The 20,514-nt window shown below is 40.2% G+C and overlaps 1 protein-coding gene across 8 annotated transcripts; it reads right to left on the reverse strand.

Moving 5' to 3' along the window:
• Positions 1-5: 5 nt before the first annotated feature.
• On the reverse strand, positions 6-20,248 carry snx14 (sorting nexin 14). Of its 8 annotated transcripts, none has more exons than XM_086127870.1 (31): positions 20,085-20,248; positions 19,854-20,017; positions 19,652-19,772; positions 18,407-18,480; positions 17,835-17,913; positions 17,686-17,729; positions 17,498-17,585; positions 17,313-17,397; positions 17,086-17,242; positions 16,885-16,960; positions 16,729-16,773; positions 16,544-16,624; positions 16,331-16,445; positions 16,089-16,244; positions 15,880-16,004; positions 14,084-14,142; positions 13,845-13,871; positions 12,725-12,874; positions 10,732-10,864; positions 9,583-9,769; positions 8,372-8,455; positions 7,693-7,793; positions 5,873-5,984; positions 5,612-5,652; positions 4,163-4,282; positions 3,060-3,183; positions 2,730-2,894; positions 2,069-2,164; positions 1,890-1,981; positions 801-857; positions 6-203 (listed from the first exon to the last, which is right to left on the reverse strand). In XM_086127870.1, exons 2-31 carry the CDS (start codon positions 20,006-20,008, stop codon positions 165-167), a joined length of 2,988 nt encoding a protein of 995 aa, XP_085983996.1. In that variant the 5' UTR covers positions 20,009-20,017; positions 20,085-20,248; the 3' UTR covers positions 6-164. The 8 variants fall into 8 exon arrangements, with proteins under 8 accessions (XP_085983996.1, XP_085983998.1, XP_085983994.1 ...); XM_086127872.1 differs by having other exon boundaries at positions 6-206; positions 16,089-16,214; positions 20,085-20,242; XM_086127868.1 differs by having other exon boundaries at positions 6-206; positions 20,085-20,242.
• Positions 20,249-20,514: the final 266 nt, after the last annotated feature.

The raw sequence follows: 20,514 nt of genomic DNA on the forward strand, positions 1-20,514 counted from the left end.
TGAAATGCCAGTGCAGCACTGTTATTTTATTTTACAAATTAAAGTACAGTATACATTACAGCAGAGAAATCACCCACAAAGGTCGCTGAAGACATCAAAGGTGCTTTAAACGTGCTTGGAATTGTTGTAGTGTTGTTGGAATTTTTTTTGTCAGTGGTAACAATTCACATCCAGGGAGCATTGATTGAAGACTCCTTCTGCACCTGCTGAGGATGTGAAATTTAAAAAATAAATACATTTTTAAAAAAGCACATTTTATACATTTCAGGTTCATATGGATACTGAAATGTTAATTTACTTTTGGATGAAATGTCAAAAGTGTGATATGTATTTATTCATTTGAGTGGGAGGTATTTCAATCATCTATGCCAGGTGTTAGACCTGGATTTGGATTAATTGATTATAGATTATGTGCCATCAAAATAAAAATCAAAGAAAAAATAAAACATGAAGTGCTTCAATGCAAGCTCTAAACTGGACAAAGCTCTTGACATTTTACACTTTAGAAGAGGAATGAGGAATTTAAAGGTGAAATCAGCTTTGTTGACCCAAATTTGAGCCAGTTCGCTGGGCTTCCTTAAGAAGCCAGAAATAAATTGATATTCAACCACTATTTTGGGGGCTGGGAGTGGGGGGGGGGGGGGTTGCAAGTAAATCTCTGCATTCTGACATCCTAATCAAAAAAATTGTTTGCATTATATTACTAAAGCGGTGTAAAGCCTGCACTGAGTGTTGGTGTAATAAATCTTTTCAGCACAATGTACTGAGAATGAACACATAAGATAAGACAAGCGCTTTACCTTGTTCAGCTCTGGAAAAAGTTCCTGAATAGCAATATCCAGAAGTACATAGGTCAGCTGAGGATGGCAAAAATAAAAAATATGAGAAACACGGAAGCTGATGACCTTAATACGCATCACGTCAAACAACTCGCACTCTGACGATGACAATTGATGGGAGATAAAACAGAAGGGTGTTTGCTGAGTGCTTTGTCACGTTATGGCATCTGGTAGGTATTGCCGCAATTAATAAGTTGTTGTTTATTGTATACTGTCATAAAATGTTCTCCCTCAGTTCTGTAGTCATTATTACATCGGTACATCACTTACATATCACTGGTACCTTTCAATGGTGGGTAAACAAACGTTTGATTTTCAAAACACAGAGAAGAGATAGGTCATTCCTAGATCAACAACTAAAATGTCAAATATATCAAATTGTTTATTTCAGTTCGAAAATAATAAAACACTCATGTTTGTATTTTATTGGGTATAATTTGTTTCCGATTAATTAAATAATATACATTTAAAAAGTATCAATATATGTACATTGACTGTTTTTTAATCAACAGAAAATGTTGAATGCATATGTAAAACTGTTTACGAGTTTTATTTTATTACAACAAACTGACAAATTATTTAATGTGTTAAATTAGAACTCTTCATATGGTCAGTGCTTGGCGGGCCGGATTAAAGAACAGAACGGCCCGTGTGGGCCGCGGGCCATACTTGGCTTCCCCCTGCTTAAATGCTGACTAAGCTAAACTCCGACAGTCTGCGATGATGGCTCCTACTGGGCCACATTTGACGACACTTTCATTTCCAAGCTTTGTTGAACCTTTGAGGCACAGTTTTCTAAAGCTGTTTGGTTGAACTTGTGTGTTCAACATCGTAGCTTCCGCTGCAATATGATTCTTATGGTTTCCTCCATTACATGCAGGCATTCCATTGTATTGAAACACATTCACGTTGACGTTATACCACACAGTTATTTGCCACAGCTAAGTGAAGTCCATTTTTAACCTTGACAGGACAGGCTATTAAGTGGTGGAGTAGGCGGTAGAAGAGGACGTGAGCCATGCATGCAACGGCGTGGGCGAGTGCTGTTACCTGCTTGTTGACAACTGGCTGCTGCAGCCCATCAAAGAGGAGACATACGCCTTCATACTTAGCCTCTTCGCCGATACATTTCCCCAGAAGGTCTGCAGATAAACGCTTTTTGAATTGGCAGCCACCCTTTTAAACATCTCTGTGTCTAGTGAGGGGGGAAAACGCTGACAGGAAATTACCGGGAATGTATCTCATCATCTCGGAAAATGTCCTTTTTGCTCTCCTCTGCTTATCTTGAGCTGAGCGAGGTGGACTGCTCTCACAAAAAACAGCATCTAGGGGAGCAACCAGATATTTTCCTGTGAGGTTTTTTTTAACTTCTTTTTTTTTTAATGTGTACACATAATATCAGGGGTCACCAGCCTTTTTGAAACTGAGACTTACTTCTTGGGTACTGATTACTGTAAAGCAAAGAAATACCACTGACTCACAATTCTGAAATCACAATCAGTGTTTACATTTTTTAAATGATTATTCCTACAACATTACTCGGAAATAACAATGTCCCATTTTCACTAAACACCAACTATCTTAGTTACAGCTGTTCTTGTGTGTCTTCAGCAGGTGGCAGAGGAGGGCTTTCCTCCAGCATGCCCACCTGCTGCCAATGTGTTCATCAAGTTAGCCATGTATTTAAGGACTTCCTAAGCGCCAAGTCTATGTTGGATTATTGACCTCATTTGCTGCTCATGATCGAGTGTTTTCTAGAGCTCTCAAGCTCTTCATTGTCGTTTTTTGCTCTCGAGTCTCTCGCTTGTTCCAGACTTGGTATTTAAAAAATGACATAAGCTCAAACTAGGATGCTGAAGACATATAGTATCAGATGACAATGCATCGCACCTCTCAGCAGGGTGATGAGTGAGATGAGGCGGTGCTCTTCCACGACCTGGTTCAGCTTTTGTTGAAGGTAGTAATCAGTATAGGCCTCAAGTGTGTTCTTGAACAGGATCCTTCCACCCATCAACAGGTGGTGCAACCAGTCAGGAATGTGAAAGACAACTCGGCCTGACGAGCAACAGGATAGTACAAGTAAGGCCTTTGTAATTTGACAAGCTGCTGATTTATAGATATCATGGAAAAAAATGAATTGTTGCTTGTACACTGTCACATGTGTTCGTTTGATGAAATATGACATCGTTACACGTGGATGGTGGCGATCGATATACTTACCGACATACATTAAATAGTCGTACACCCCTTCCACAGTGAGGATTTCCATGAAGTAGTTCTGGTTGTGTCTCTTTTCTGCCACATCGGACCGGTTGGCATTGTTTTTGAAGAGGTCATTGAAGAGCTAAACAAAAATGTAAATAGGGATTCTGTATCATTCATGTGGCTTCAACTGAACATTCTTCGCGTAAAATTCCCTTCTAGTTTAAAGCTTAGATATTTTCCGGCAAGGCTTCTATTAGTTTGCCCCCACAAATGCAAAAACAGGTCACGTCAAAGCACATAGTAACAATGAAAGTACATTTTGTGAATTGTCAAAGGATATTATTTATCAATCAATTAAAATATCGATCCAATTCAAATAAACAGATTTCATTTCCAGACTCGGGAGCCCAAAAATCCGGGAGAGATTTTTTTTCTCTCCCGGGTCTAAGGGGGAGGAGGGTGGTACAAGTTGATTGAATTGTCATTAGAAAACAGCATTTTGTATTTCCTTCCTCTGAGAGATATTAAAATTGGCTTGATGATTTGATAACTTTGTGTGTGAAAGATATTCAAAAAAACTGAAATCAGGGGGTGGGGGGAAAATACTTTTTCACAGCAGTGTATGTACCTACTGTCATCTAGTGGAAGAGCATTTGATTGTTCTGCTAGTTATTATGTGGTTGGCATAGATAAATTCACCCCCCAAAAAAACTTTTTATGAAGAAAATAAATAATTGTCCATCCAAATAAATAACATTGGAAAATTTCGACGACACGCCTGATGATCTCTCACAGCCCACCGGTTGGGAATCACTGCCTTAAAAAGTGGGAGGCAAATAAACAAACTGTTCTAACAACTACAACATTCACCTACTTTGTATATTAAACCCATCAAATTAAAAGTGAAAGTCTCCAGTTCAAGCAAATCTTGTTTGTTTCACATCAAATCCATTGCCGGAGTTTGGAGTTAAAGAGATGAGAATTGTATCAATGTCCCAATACGTAGGGACCTGACTGTAAAGTAAGTCAAGCACTTCTTCAAAGACTGTGGTGTCCTCTCTCAAAGCATTTTGATTCCACCTGAAGTATCGGATGAAAGAGAAAACAAAAAGCCAAACCTTTTTATCATTTTCTGAAGTGGGGCTCAGGATGGTGAGCTCAGGGCGGCTGGGTTTGGGTTTGGGTGACTCACAAGAGTTGAAATAGGACTGGATGAACGGCTCGAGGTGTTGTCCTTTCTGATGGAGAAAAAGCACAGTTCCAAAATTAAAGTACAATTCCTCATACTTGTAACTTGTCATGCTTTGACTGGTCCCTTGAAGATATTTGAGAGTTGAATAAAAAAAAAAAAAAAGTTCAATTGTGATTCATTTCCTTTTCCACATTTATGAGCGACAAAATTCCCAGCAGCAGCCCGCATGCGTTGGAGCTTCGTCTTAATGGTGCTAATTAATCAAGTACATCTGAAGTCGAAACAGATTTTTAAAAATTAGTCAGACCAACGGAGAAGGAGTGAAGGGGTGGGGGCCTTGAGGCGCATACTCCAAACATATGAGAAGCCAATCATGGGCCAACTTTATTACTTGTTCTTGGCAACTTGAAACCTTAAAGAATGAACTCAAGCATGAACTCCTCTTTATAAACACAGACCGTGCTCAAAGATACACAGTGTAAATTCAATGTCGAAAAGGGCAAAGAGCGAGTTTAAAAGCTATGGGTGAAATAATCGTGGCGTTTCCGTTTAAACAGATCATACACAGATTACACGTACAGGAATTACAAAGTGTTTTGCAGTATGCACGCTTCTTAAACATTGTTTATAAACTCTGTAGCACGTGAGATTCCTTTGAAATGTAAAATCCATCCAAAAAATGTTTTAGTATTGTTGTCATTGTTATTATATGCATGAATTAATATCCTAGGGGTCAAATACAAACATGGACCAAAAATACGAGACTGCCATGTTTTCTTCAATGTCTTCATGTTTTTTTTTAATGTCTGGTGCCACTAAAAGTGTATCAAGTCACTAACTTACAAAAGAAAACGCGGAATGCCTGCAAGCACTAGCTTTGCCAGTACAATGACCTTGTGAAGTGATTTTGGCTATTTTCAAAAGAAATTTGGAAAATGCCTCAATCAGCGCTTGATTTCAACTCTTACGAGCTGGTCTTGTTGTCATTAATATATTGGACCAAACAAATGCACTCGCCATTTAAAATGAACAGGAAACTAAAGAAACAAGGGTGGTCTCATTTTTTTGTCCCTTGGCCATATAACGTGACTGCAAATAAAATGAGCATAATGTTGTGATTAAAACGCATAGACGCCATCCGGTTGCGCGAGTTTAATGGAATCTAGTTTGAAAAGCAATACTAGTACACCGTAAAGGACTACTTTGGGGATAGTGTAACTTAAAGTTGAGACCATTTTTGTCCCTCCATTTGGCTTGAAATTAGGTGGAGGGAGAAGTGCTTTTGTCGACAATATTCTCATCTAACTACCATTTTCCTTTTCAAGTCTCGTGAGAACAAATTGCACACAGGCATACACCACTAGGAATCACTCACCTCTTTTATCAGTTTGCTGGGGACGGACTTAATGATTTTCCCTGTAAAACATGCATAATTATTCTCCGTGATGAATGGTCATGTGCCGGGACGCTTGGCTCTGTCTAGGTCACAAATATCTTTCCGCCACGAGCCAAGGTCAGGCCAATCAAACACTCGGCGTTTCCAACACAGGGGCCTGCTCAAACATAATCCCTGTCGGTGGACTTTAGTCACATTCTCTTCCTTGTGTCCGCACACATAGTCTGAATAATACTGTACCGAGGTTCACATCAGGCAACATCTTGTCCAAGAACTGAGACTCCATGCTGTGCGGAGACAGGAAGTCAGCAAGAAGTTGGCTGTTGCTCAGCTCAGGGTGCTGGAGGAGTTTCTGTGCAATAAACATGTCAAAGACAAACTTCAGTGAAAGCATGAGCAATATTCCATAAATCTCTCCACTATGGCAAATGACAAAGGGCACATGCAAAACAGATGTTGTTCTCATTCATAACGGGTGACACAATGTGCGGTTCAAAACTTTAAAATACCCAGGAAAATTACACATTTTTGGAAAATGATTGCTTCGTTCAAACCATTAGTGCGTGAGACACCAGTGAATCCAACAAGACTTCAGGTTAGTGAGCATGTAGAGGGCATTATTCCACTTTTTTTTGTGGGTGCACAGGGGGTACGAGTTATGGGAAAGAAGAAAAGTGTGATGACAACCAGAAACAAAACAATAAGAAAATGGAACAAAGTGTTTGGCTCCGCAGTGCAGTATCGCCAAATATAATTCAGCACAAACTACACACAGAAATGAAATAAGTAAAGCAGATGTCCTTTTTAATATACTCCACATTTATTTTTGTGTCTGTCAGGCGTCTTCAAAGGGTGACTCACAATAAGAAAATGGAACAAAGTGTTTGGCTCCGCAGTGCAGTATCGCCAAATATAATTCAGCACAAACTACACACAGAAATGAAATAAGTAAAGCAGATGTCCTTTTTAATATACTCCACATTTATTTTTGTGTCTGTCAGGCGTCTTCAAAGGGTGACTCGGTTCATTTATTTGTTGCTTTATGACACTGTGGTTAAAATATCGGCACACAGCAAATTTCAAATATTTTCCCAGATTTTTTGGACAGTTAATGATTGGGCGAAAATGATCCTGGATCAGATTAGTAATTCACTCTACAGTCTTTCCGATATTCCATTTGTTTTGAAATTGAGACAATTTTGAAGTCAAACTGATTCCGATTGGCTGGAAAAAAAACACATGCTCCTGTTGTGTGGTGTCAATTTTTACACTTTAAAAAATTGCTTAATCCAGAATCTATCACAGTAAATCATAAAGAGTTTGGATAACATTGGACATCACTGCCATGTGATTCAGTACATCACATGGCAGTGATGTTCCTTTTGTAATAAATGATTAAATACATAAATACAGTTTCTGGCATATGTGAGACAACGGCTCCAATAAAAGGCCATGAACTCGTCAGGGGTATACATTTTTTTCTCAATTGTTCTCAAATGATAAAATATGTTCTTGTAGTTTATGACTATGAAAGTGCTTATTCTTCTACGGACAAACTAGGGTTTCCATGTACATAGGAAAACACTTAAAAATTAAAATATTGTCACTGGTTATCTGGATTAAAGTGATGGTGCGCTCTAGCGGCTCAAAATTGACAATACTTCTGTCACAATGTCCACGGTGCTTCCCACTCAAATAAAATGAGACAAGAGTGGAATGGTTTGGACCAAGCACATTTAGTTGTGTGGGCCATGGGAGGAAGTGGAATCACTGGAAATGGCTATGCTATACTTCTATGTCACTTTTTATACAATGTAGCTGCTATCTTTTCTTAGCTGTGTGTGTTTAATGCACAGCATGTTTGCATGCATGTTTGCAGTGTGGATTGAGAGGAAGAAATTTCATTTATGCTGCATGTCATACATAAGTATGGAATATTGCACGGCTGGATAGAGAGACATGCTAAAGCAAAGCATTTACTAGACACCGATATGATCCCAATTCAGCAGGTATGTGTGCTTCATGATGCTTTTTGGTCAGCTGATGGCCGAGACACCCACCTGAAGATATTCCTGAAACTCCTCTCTCTTGGATGTGAGAAACTCGTAATTTTTGGGGCCAATGATTCTCTTGGAAGGCAACTGTGCGTCAGGAAATGAACCTGTAGGTTTGGGATTTTGAGAGAACTTTTTACTTCACTGCAACAGAAAGATGACAGTTATGAGTTCCTAAAATAGTCAATGTAATGTCAATGTATTTGTTCTGGGGATTCTAGACCAAGAGTCACCAATATACTGACTGTGGGCACCCAAGAAGGACATTTAGCCTAAGGGCCTACTCTTGATTAAAAAAAAAAAACTCACCAATGATGGGAATTGTTGTAGAAGCGATCAGTTGAAAATGTAAATACAGATTTATAGAAATGAAGTACTGAATACTTAGATTGATCTCTCTGCTACATTGTGAAATCATTGTTGATAATTATTGTGAGAAATCATGAACATTATCAATGTACAGTATTCACAGAGATAATTACCATAAAGTATTCGCAATAACATTTAATTAAAGATAATTCGAACAAATGTGTTGTTTCGATTATAATTTTCAACAAAATGAAAGCCCTTCCCATTTACCAGGAACCTAGAAGTAGCACTTTCAAAAAGTTGGTGAACCCAGATCGAGACAATGCATGATGCAACTCCACCCCAAAAAAATATCAATTTTTTTTTTAAAACCTACCGTGGAATTCGGTTAGCTTTGACTCAAGAACATAGAATTCCAGATATCTCCTGTATACCGACCAGTGCTCAGTCTCGTGACCCACTGTGGTGAAACACAAAGAGAAAAAAACTAAGGGCCTGATTTATGAAAGGTTTACACAGGCCAAAACGGAAACAAACTTGATCGCTCATGCGGTCAGACTTGAAAGCTGACCGACTGACCAGGTCCGCCCAGGATTGCATCGTCCAAACATGTGAAACTGCCAGGCAGTTCATTTTGTACATTCTGGGTGGATACAGTGTGAGTCAAACGATTTTGAAAACAATCGATTGCAATTTTTTTCCTCTCCATTGCGACTGAAATTTATTTTTGAGATTATTTTTTTTCAAGGTCCTTTATTATTTTACATTTATCAACAAATGAGCAATAAATCCATCTGTATTTTAATAAACATTAACAAATCGATTTTATGTTAATTAACCAACTGGAAAAATTGGGTAGATAATAAGTTCCAATATATAGTAATTGCCTCTTTCATGCGGAGGTCATGTTCCAGACATGTAGGCATAAAAAGCAGGACTACAGACGATTACATTCAATTAGGCCTGAGAGACTAAATGTAAATTGGTATCTGCTATTTAGTGAGTCAGGCTATAGGACTTCAACAAGCTACAAAATCTTGGACAGTTTGAAACTAAAAGGAGTTGTCTCCCTCGCCTTTGCAGCTGTAACAGCATAACATTTTTCTCAGAAGACTTTTTACAAGATATTGGGAATTGGCATGTAGGAATCATTGGCCAGTCACCCAGGGGCGTATTTGTGAAGTCAGTGGTCACGGATCTTCGATGGGAGCACCTGCTAGCTCTTCATGTTTGTTCTGGTTTTCCATGTTTAAAATTAAGAATGCTTTTTGCATCATGATGGACTTTTCCTATACTGCATTCACAAAACTAGAAATCGACAAAATGTCTTTTTAAAAATGAAGAAATACAATTCAGTGGTTAAACTCATTCAATGCCATTGGTAGCTACAGAATATTTGTTAAAGCTCCATGCTAACCGGGAGGGCCTGCCAGTGATTAAGAGGTCCATATGAGTTAAGTTAGTAACAATCCAAAACAAGACGGCCAAGGTATCTCAGTCAAATGTCACAGGTACAAAAGTGTCACTTGTGGCCACAACATTTCTCTCATTTTCTAATGTTCTCATCTGTTGTCCACTCTACCTTACCCGCTTTGCGGTCATTCCGCTCCACATCAATGCAGAACACTGGAACCCTCTCCCTCTTCACATCATCATCATAGAAATCAATATAAGGGATGGTGATGCTCCAGGCGGAGAGATTCCGTGGAGTGCTGGGGGTGGAGGCCGCTTCTATGGGGGAGTCATCCTCCAGCACCATCATGGCTTCCTCCACCTGGAATTGAAGGAAGTAAGAGAAGTTTCAGTCACATACACAGTCTGCCAATTTGCGTTTTTTACGTCGTCACGAAAAATATCAAGAATAGAATTCACATTGATTTCTACCTCGTATAGCATTATTTGAACTCATTTGCTTCACTTTCTGTTTAAATAAAAACAAATGACTTTTCAATGTGTTCAACAATCGTCCGAATGTGTAAGTAATCACTGAACAGTGTGGAACCTTTTGGCAACACTTGATGGCAAAGGAAACCTCAAAGAAACAGAACAGCAGTGAAGAAAGATACAGCTCCTGCAGCACATTAGTGTATGCTGAGAGATCATTCCAGTCGCTGTGTCGAGGGAAATTATGTATTTATGTACTGCAAATAATGTGTCTTTGTGAATCTATCTAGCAACATATGATGACATGCAGAACGACGAAATAAAAACTTGAATACACCTTCTGCCACAACAGAATAATAACATATTCAATTAAACAAGCCCGATTTCAAACTAAGTACATTTGTGAGTAAATCAGACAGGATCATTATTATTGCAGTACACTATATTTATGTTTTGTGACATTTTCATTTGTTGGTGTGCAGTGACAGTTTGCCAAAGAAAAATGTGCTTTGGGCCAAAACTTTGGGCTGATGTTTGTAAACAATAGGGAATAGTCAATCAAGAGCTCACTTTCCTGACTCACTGACGCCCTCGTATGGTATCTTTTATGACAGTGCAGAACAGTACTAATGAGATGTTTTGTTTTGCGTTTTGTTTGTTTTGTTTTGTGTTTAAGGAACAGCGTGCATAAGCAATACTTAACTACAAGAGTAATAAATACATGCATGAGTACAATACATACCCCACGTTTGTGACAATAACCCAGAATAGGGATCAGTTGGAATACATTTTCTTTAATTTATTTAAAATTATGCAAAGATGAGTGTGTGGGTATGTTCGTCTTTGCCTGACCAAATCGTCCTCTCCCTCGACAAGACCACAGGCTGGCAGCATGGCTCCCTCCATGGTTGTGCTCTTGAAAACACCCTTGATCTTGCTGCCAATGCGGCTGATCCCAAAGGACTCTCCTCTCTTTGACGTGTTCCTGCAGGCCAAAGGGGAAGGGGGCTTATTAGACTGTGCTTAATTGAAGAGATGCGCTTGGCTTCAGGAAAAAAAAAAAAAAACCCCAGACAGCTTAACAAAATGACAGGGAAGGAATTGTAGCGCATAGCAAGGGCGGGGAGTACCAGCACACTGCAGTGTATCATCACAGCACATCAGGAGGAAAAAAAGCTGAGGAAGCCAAAGTCGGAGCACATTCACGGAATGAAATGTCTCAATCGGTTACCATGGGAATGAAAGCAAATAAAGCAGACAACGATTTCATGAGCAGATGTTTGATATTGACTAGAAAACAGCAAACAGGCACTAACTGATTGCCGACAGAGAGCTGACAAACATCGATGAGACCTTTAAGTCCGGCTACGTCTGACATCTGGAAAGGATTATAATCTTATCATCTAAATCACTGGACACCTTGCTGTAAGCAATACTTGTTAGAAAAATTCTGACTGGTAGGGAAATGACAAGGACATTTTGTCCTCGATTTGATCTTTAAATATACTTCAAACGTCAATCAAAGTATGGTTGAAATGGCACAAGAAAATGTGAAGAGGATCCGAAATATGTACGCAACAAGCACCAACTGATCTGACCTTTCATCTCCACTAAGTCCGGCATCCCAAGTAGGAGTTGGGAGACGATTTAAAATGAATTGGGATCTTGCTTTCGGATAACAATAAACCCTGACGGATACGATGATCAAATTATCACAGCACCCAGGCGAGCGATAGTAAAGAACATCAGTTAAAAGCTGCACCCTGGAAAGTGGTGATAAGAAACATGCCCCTCAAGATCTGAGATTGGAGTATAGATTCTTCCAAATCAGTACGATTCTGACTTTGACACAGCACAATTAATCATAAAAAGTAAAGGAGAGTTTTATAGATGCGAGTGTTGGTAAGCAACATGTGCTTTCAGACCTGAGCTCCCTCAAACAACTTAGGTTGTGACATTTGGCTACCATCATACCAACGTCCGGGTCATTTATTTTTTTTAATCAATAGAGTTCTTGCATGCTTTGACAGAACAGTAAATATTTTTCCAGGTTGAAAAAGTTTGAAGGCAGTGCCCGGCAGAGCGTTGGAAAGGAAAACACTCCGAAAAAGCTGACAAGAGGTTGGCTATCTTTTCAAAACGCAACAAGGTTCTTGCAAAGCACAATAAACCCCAAACATTTCAAGAATATCACTTCCAATTTGTGACCGGCAAAGTGCTGAAAAGAACCCAAATACAGAACACACAAGTCTCCTGACACAGAGTCGTCTTATTGTTTCATTTGGACCACAATGACAATATCGTCAACAGCCTTTAATAACGGCCTGAGCCATTATAACCTTTTTTTGTTTTTCAGAAAACATGAAAAACTGAAGCGGCACTGGTTAGCGCGTCGGCCTCACAGCGCAGAAGTGCAGGGTTCGATTCCGAAAAACTAAACCTACTGATCACATTTATTAATAATTTTGTTTCAGGGGTAGAATTGAATGATTGATTTAACTCCAGATGTAGTCACTGTCAGCAGAGGTGCCCAGCATCAGGAGGAAACAAATCTTTAATGTTAAAATATGACTTACGGCATTTTTTAAGAAGGTACCGATATTCAAGTTGTATGTGCAGAACAGACATGTTACTTTACAGGTGCTGTTTGAGGCGTTAACTTGGTGGTTGATCGGAATACATTGGTAGTAAGAACACAAACAAAAAGGAGGTTGGCTGCATGCTGCTGTTTGGGTCGGGGTGGCATTGGGGGGGGGGGGGGGGGGTTACTACATTGGGATGGCAAAATGGACAGCATGACATCACACTGAACTACAGTTGGAGGAATGGATGGACCCCAACTTACTTGGGTGATAAGGAGTGGCGGTGGGATAGCGAGCCGTATGGAAAAGTTGTTAACGTGGGCTGGGCATGGAGGGAGTTAAAAGATGCAGGTGAAGAGCTGCCAGAGGCGGTGAACTGTGAGGACGGGGACTTGGGGCTCCAGTCCCAGGAACTATAAGTAGAACAGGGTTATGTCCCCAAGGACAAAAAGGAGGGAAGGGATGGATCATACCAAGGCAGGCAGCATGGCGATGACAGAATCAGGTTGGACACACACAGCGTGGTGTGGCGTGGCATGGCAACAGGAGCCCATACAAATCGGCAATGGAATCATGTTAGGATGCACAGCCTGAGTGAGTGATGTTGTTAGTGTGTGTCTGTGTGTGAGTGTCTCTTCTGCTTTGAAAACTGCCTTTCGTAACAAAGTAGCAAAAACAAACAAATAAGCAGCCGACATTCACGAGTTCCAAAGCCAGAATTTCTGAAATGAACAAACCAAAGTGAAAATCTCAAATGCTTACAAATAACCAAAAGTGACGTAGCATTTCCGATATTACGTTCTGTCACTTTTAGAGGACTATTAATTGTTGTTTATGATTATGGTTGTAGTTTGTACAACTATACACCTCTCGCATTGTAATCATACTGAGGAGTGTTCCCATTTCTTTGGTTGTTTTTATCAGCTAAAAGGTGGGAAAATTATGCAATACTGAAAACGACAAGAACAAATGTATTCACAATTATTGAGCAGTAAATACATCGCCAGGGGTCAGTCAAAACAGCAACATTCATATCGCTGCATTTCTGACTACGTTTTGTATTCTCCTTCAATTACAAAGGTAATTAAGAATCCGGTGAGCGTAAAATTAAGTAGGCCAAACTTTTCATACAGCACAAATACAAAAAATAAATAAATATTTTTTTTAAAAAGCAGCAGCACATATCTAGGGATTTGATGAGCAAAAAAAATAAATAAATGTCATAACTGTACTGTCCTATTAATGCTGTTTGGCTTCCTCTTGTAAGGCTTAGCAATGACTGAATTGTTAAAAAGGCAGCATCCTCTTGCGTAGAAGAGTCAAGCGAGAATGGCGTGTCAGCCAGCCACTGTTCCCATCAGAACAGTAATGCCTCGTACTCACCGGATGTCATCCATACTGATGCTATTTCTGGAACAATATGCATAAGGAGTTAGTGGCAGGGCCTGCGGCCACATACACACCCTGCCTTATGACACATAGAAACCATCACTTAAGTCACTTTGCTGACTTGAATCACACATTGCCATCTGAATTCTGTCGCATTCCATCTTTTCTTTAGGCTCACTCACTCACACACACACACACACACACACACACACACCTAACAAAATGACACCTACCTGCTCATTTTAGAATTCCTGGCAGGGGACTCAGCTCCCCTCAGAAGCTGGCGAAAGTACTACAGAAAGGCAAAAAAGAACCAGACAGTAAACGCATGCATCATCAACTATCAGTGTAAAAATACAAGCCAGGAGCTCTATGAGGCTTTGCATCTGGGGACCCGTTACTCTTAAATACTGGAATAAATCTAGAGACGCAGAGTTGGTTTCGAGCAAACTCGTGCATAGAAATGCAGTCAGTATCATACATCCCTTTATTTTGTAGCCGCTCTAGTCAAGCAAGACAGTGGCGTGCTGAGTACAATGGTTGCCCACTGCTCTACCTAACTGTGCCCATTGAAACAACCTGCGAGGGGTGAAATTGCTCTTGGCAGCTTGGCTTAATGCCAGCGTTGCCTCCTTGGCCACTCCTGTGCGACTCACCGTGATGACACTGAGGTTAGTGGCTGGGCACCAAACCATTGACTCAAATTACCAATATCCCTAATTCCAGTATTTTCTGAGACCAATCGAACACAATTTTAAAAATCAGTATATTAGAAGGTGACTAGATATAGGGGTTCATTGCGTAATTGTCACCACTTAATGGGAGGTCAACAACTATTACCAGTTTGTAACTTTTTGTGTACATGTCTGTGACTGAATGTTAATGAATAAAGACGCTCTAGATATGTAATTTCAGTACCAGCCATTTTCATACCCTTTTTTTTTTAACCCAAGTCTTGAAAGAAATTTGAAAAAAAAGTAGCAGGCATCAAATGTGTGGAGTCTGAAAAGAGATAAATATGTCTCTGGGAGCGAATGAGTTTTAAGTGTGCAAGGGTTTGATACGATTCGCTTCAGTATGGGAATGATACGATTCATACACAGAAACAGTGAAGAAACAATTGTCAGTGATATGCGCAGGGGGAAGAAGGTTCTCAAGCCAAAATAGGGCACCCATTGCCAGAATTCTGAATACAATTCAGAAAAAAAGCAGTAATATATAGTCGAGGTTTTTTTTTGGGGGGGGGGGGGGGGGGGGGTTGGCTGACACAATCAACACAGCCAATAAAAACCACGCGACATCACTCTGAGGGTGTGTGTTTCCGGAAAGGCAGAGAGAGTGTGCGTCCCTGCCATTAGTTTCAGAATGCCGCCTATGTTATAAAGCAATCAGCAGCCCGCGCTTGAATTTGTTTCCATCTATATTGCCTGACGCACTGAGGCCCGTCACACCTTTTGAATAACCGGATGCCGTATTTGATCAACACTCTAAATTTCCCAATGGTCAGACTGAAGCAGTGCACACTCAGTGTGTATTTCCCCAACACAACCACGATGAGGAAACAGGGATTTGGGGTAAGAAAACGAGCTGTGCTGTTCTTGGTCTGGGTTTTTGTTAAAAAAAAGGGACTGATACTCTTGAGTTTATTTTTTTTTCTTCTTCTTCTTCTTGATGCATTTTTTGACGAGTACCTCTGATACGCCGGAGCGACTCAGACCAAAAACATACCTGTTCATTAGTCGAATGAAATTTTGAACAGACTTCAATTTTTACAGACTTTTGTTATCTCTGTCCCAGCTTTTTGGTAAAGTGTTGCAGGCATCAAATTGAAATTGTAATGTTCATTTGTTTGAAAAATTAAATCCCTTGTCTTTGTAGCGTATTCTGTTGATTATAGGTTGAAAACATTTGCAAATCATATCCTGAATTTATTTACATTTTGACACAGATTCAAACTACCAACGTCAACTGGAATTGACGTTGGTAGTTTTATGTGTGTGCGGGTTTGCTTTTTGTTCTGAGTGCTAACCTCATCACTGTGGCAGAACATGGGCGTGAAAACGTTCTCCAGGAGGAAGAGGACATGCTCGTATGCTTCAAACAAGCATTTCATTGTCTGAAGTTTCACCACCTCCTCGTACGGGCCTTCGGCAACTGAGAAAGTGCAGACCATAAACCAATGAAGTGATCCAAAACTCTTAAACAGGGTAAAAATGCAAATTGAAGCATGTCACACACTGTTGCGTATCTCCTCCACAATGAAGGGGTCGAAGCGGATCTTGTCGACACTCTCGTCTAAACAGTAGGTCTCGTAGATCTTCTTCACCTCCTCGTGCAGCATCATTTTCTCAGAGTCCGGCAGCTCTGGGCACAGTATCCTGTCGTTGAACTCCTCTGGGACATAAAGAGTTGAAACAGCAACCGATGACGTCCAAGTATGTTGACAGAAGCAAAATTTAACAGGGTCGGGACACACTCACCGACTGCAAGGCAGAACTGGAGCACGTGAACAGCTCCCTCTTGCTTCAAAAAGTTCATGAAGCGGAAGAGTAGGTCTTGCTGCTCTCTGATTTCTTTTAACTCAAGCTTTAGAACCTGACAAGTGAGAAAAAAAGTTGAATTGAATGTTTCAAGTGTAATTCAAAGTGCTGTCTGTTGTCTTTGTCACGATACACAGTTGCACAAGTGCTTACCGAAGGCTTTCTGCTACGGGGATCAGAGTATTTTTGAAGGAAAGGAACCGGCATTGAACTTGGCTCTGTGGCTTCTTCAGGCTTGTGGAAAGATTTTTTTTTTAATCCAATTATTTACCTACATATTTGTTCTAATTAACTCTATTCTCCAAACTGGATGTTAACACACTACAACGGTTACTTACCGGAGAATTGTCGATGAAGAGAAGAAGCAAATGATTTACTGTGTCCTGAAAAGCAAACCATTTGCAAATGTCAAATACTGTAAGCACTCTGCTATGCTGATGATGTGGGCCTGTCAATCCAGTCTTGGGCTCAAGAATCAGTCCGAGTACACTCACGGGGTCAGCCAAGAAGTCCATTGATGGAAGAAAGACCGAACCAGCCAGGACTTCTCTTATCAGCAGAGTGAGAGATCTGATGGCATTTAAGGACCACAATGAGATATTAAAAACTGCCTATTTTGAAAGTCAACATTGCTTGATCCTAACTTTTAGGTGGTGATGAAATGCAGTGAATACATTTGGCGGCACACGGGTTACCTGCAGTCAGTCGCTTTAGGTGGCAAGATGTACGGAAAAAGCATCTCAGTTATCTTCCTCAGGTAGAGAAGCTCATCTCTGCGACCGCGGAGGGCTACATGAAGGTCAGGACCATATTCCTCCAGGGCAGCTTGTTGAAGAAACTCAGCGCTCTTTACTGAAGAGCAGAGAAAAAACATTTAGCTTTTATATGAAGAATTTGGACATGCTGACCGTATCGACGGTACCTCTCTGCCGAGCTTTAGCAATAATTTCAATGTGCTTCATGGAAGCTTTCAGAAGCTTTCGCGTGATGAGGGATGCCACGTCAATCTGGGGACATAATCAATCCCCACCCCCAACCACCCCAAAAAAATTACAACGATGCATTCAAAATGTATTTGGGATTCCATTTTCCAGATCAATTTATCACCTTCTGGATCCGGCGGACCAACACGGCGGCAAAAAAACGTAAAGTCACCCTCAGCTCATCAACAAATGCCTCATCATCTGTGACATCCCTGAAAAATAAGCATGGTTACTCTTCTTTAATCTCAATCAATACCTACAAAATTTGTAGTCTCGTGAGTGTCAGGGAGACAACCACAAACTAAGTCCTACCTATACCAAGGATACACAAAGTTTTCAAGAACCAGCTCCAGAATCTAGGTGAGGAGAAAAAAAATGGATATACAAGATTTTAAACAAGTATTTACAAACATTTGGTACGCTGAAAATGTATATACGTTATAATTATATATTTATTTTACCTCGGAAAGAGAAGCATCCACCTTAGAGGAAACTTTCAAGTCAAGCCATGGTTGATAATTTTCCAGTAATAAAGTAGGTCTAATATAAACAAGGCAAAAAAGAAAGACATGGGGGGGTGTATTCAGTTTATTACAAAATTGACAGATGAAATGTCAAGGTTTGTAATGTCATGCAACATGTTTCACTAGGTTTCATTTGATTGTTTCATGTTAAGTCACTAGAATTGATCAAACATAATATTCTCATGACTCATATTCTAATGACTTAAGTGCCGCATTCAGAATAACGTACACATTCAGTTTAGGTCGAGACCGTAGGGACAGAACTCTGACCAAAAAACGAGAAACCCCCAGCGCCACCATCCACGATACCCCCACAACAATCCCAATGTCAGCCTCCACTAGAGGGGGGTACAACATAAATGTTTTTGTGACGAAAACGTTTGACAAACAACCATGAAGTTTACATTTTAGCAAGCGCATAATTATTCAGATAACTCATTACCACTTTTATATAAGTGACAGTGCAACATACTTGTGCTTCTCAAAGGCAATTTGAGCAGATAACTCACCTGTGTCTTTTGCACCTGATCTTGCCACAAACGGCACAGCTGTGGCCAAGCGGAAACAACTCCTGCTGGTAGGACTGCAAGAGAATCAACACACACATACAGAAAAATCCATTCATGCATAAATGCAACTGCCTCCAAAATAAATAAGGTTAAACATGTGGATAAACATTGAATACTATTTTTGTATTTACCCAAAAAGTGGCCTCCACAAAGACACTGTCACTTAACTGTTACATTACTTTCACAAACTAAACCAATAAGAGATGGCACGATCGATACCTTTAGCACAACAGACACCGTTTGCATCACAGACATGGCACCTGTAAAGCTGAAGTTTAACCTGGAGTTAACAGGAAGTGCCCCTGTACGCAACGAAGAGCATTTTGGAACACAAAATAAAAATAAATAATTTTGGGGGAATATGCAAGACAGAGTACTCAAGTGTGGAGAAGAGGCCAACCCCACACTGGAAGGGCTGAGATGAAATTCAAACCAGAAACATCATTTCAAACGATGATACAAGCATCGAACTTGTTCTCTTAAACTTCTTAATCAAATATGTCCGAGGGGGTCGTTGAAAATCCAAAATGGCATCCATTTTTCAAGATTGTTGCCAAAACACTCCAGAAATACCCGTTTAAATATGTAAATAGTGACAATGTATTTTAAATACATTTTATTGTATTTGTTTATGAATAGTATTTCTGTATTTCTAATGTATAATGTATATGGATTTATTAAATACGTATCTTACCTTATTAATGGAAAAGCGGATCTATAAGTGTTCGATTTTAACTTTACCGGACCTAACAAAAACAAACTGCAATGAAACTATGGCTTTAAAATGCCAACCTTTCAAATCTTTGTATTTCTCTTCCCAAACTCCCACAGGAATAAAAATATATGAACCAACACCAACAGAAATACAATTCGAAAAACTTGATGAATGGATAAACACAACAAAAGTAAAAAGGTGATTTTGGAGGGTCATTTGGTGGCCTGAAAAATATCAGCCAGCTTAGACTTTCAAGTGACCCCCTTTAACAAGAGTTGTCCAAAAAAGCCTCTGGAGACTCTCATGCTTGTATCATAATTTGCACAATTCCCTTCAAATTTTGCTCTTATCCGCTCCACTATTATTTGAATGAACGGTAATTAGATTGCAACGGTAATACTGTGACTGGTGAGTGTGGTACACTAGTACTAGAAATCCAATCACTTCTTGCTATCACTCATATACTGTACCTTGATCTTTGGCTTGATGTTGACCAGGATGTTTGGCAGCAGAGACTCCGGCCCCAGGGAGCAGTAGAATGTAACCACACCAGCAAGAAAGGACCAGACCACCATGATGATATGAATGTACCTATGTTAAAACAGGAATGCAAATTGGAAGCGTCCGCGGGAAACGGATGCAACTGTCGGAGTGACGCAAACCCACGGTTACCTGTTTAACAGCACGGTGGACAGTAGCAGGACGAGTAGTAGGAAGCAGAACACGGGATACTGTCGGCACAAATCTCTGAGGAGGTCCAATTTCATTTTTCGTCGTATGCGTTGCAAACAAACCCTGATGAATCCCATCTTTGCTTCGTCACGCATACAAACGTGCTGCAAAATGAGGATCGCATGCATCAAACTCACTCTTGTTAAGCTACCAAAATGTACCTTAACTTACAGATGTTACATCGTCTCCCAAAGGATAGGGATCGGCGTACACCAGGCCTTTTGTTTACCGTCCGAGCGAGCAATGTTGAGTTTCCAGTTACCACCATTCTGTGCTGTCACTTGAGTCCGTTAAAAGGGGCGTCATGAAGGGTGGGGGTCTGCTCGCGCGTCGGCGTGATGTCACCTCCGCTCCGCACGAGAAGGCGTTCGATGTACAGCACAGTACAAAGCCAGGCTTTATATGAAAATAGAAACCACTTCACAAATGGTGTACTGTCACTTTGTCTGCGGTCATCGAACCGTCGCCATTTTTCTTTTATGTATTTGAACGGGAATAGAAGGCGGGGAATTTTGTTGACCTCTGTACGTGGCCATTTTATGAAATACAGTCAATGTAGACGGAGCAATGCTTTTGTAGCGCGAATGAGAGCCGAACGACT

The sequence above is a fragment of the Hippocampus guttulatus genome, chromosome 13, assembly GCF_054856545.1.
Source record: "Hippocampus guttulatus isolate MCC_2025c chromosome 13, RoL_Hgut_1.0, whole genome shotgun sequence".
NCBI lineage: Eukaryota > Metazoa > Chordata > Actinopteri > Syngnathiformes > Syngnathidae > Hippocampus > Hippocampus guttulatus.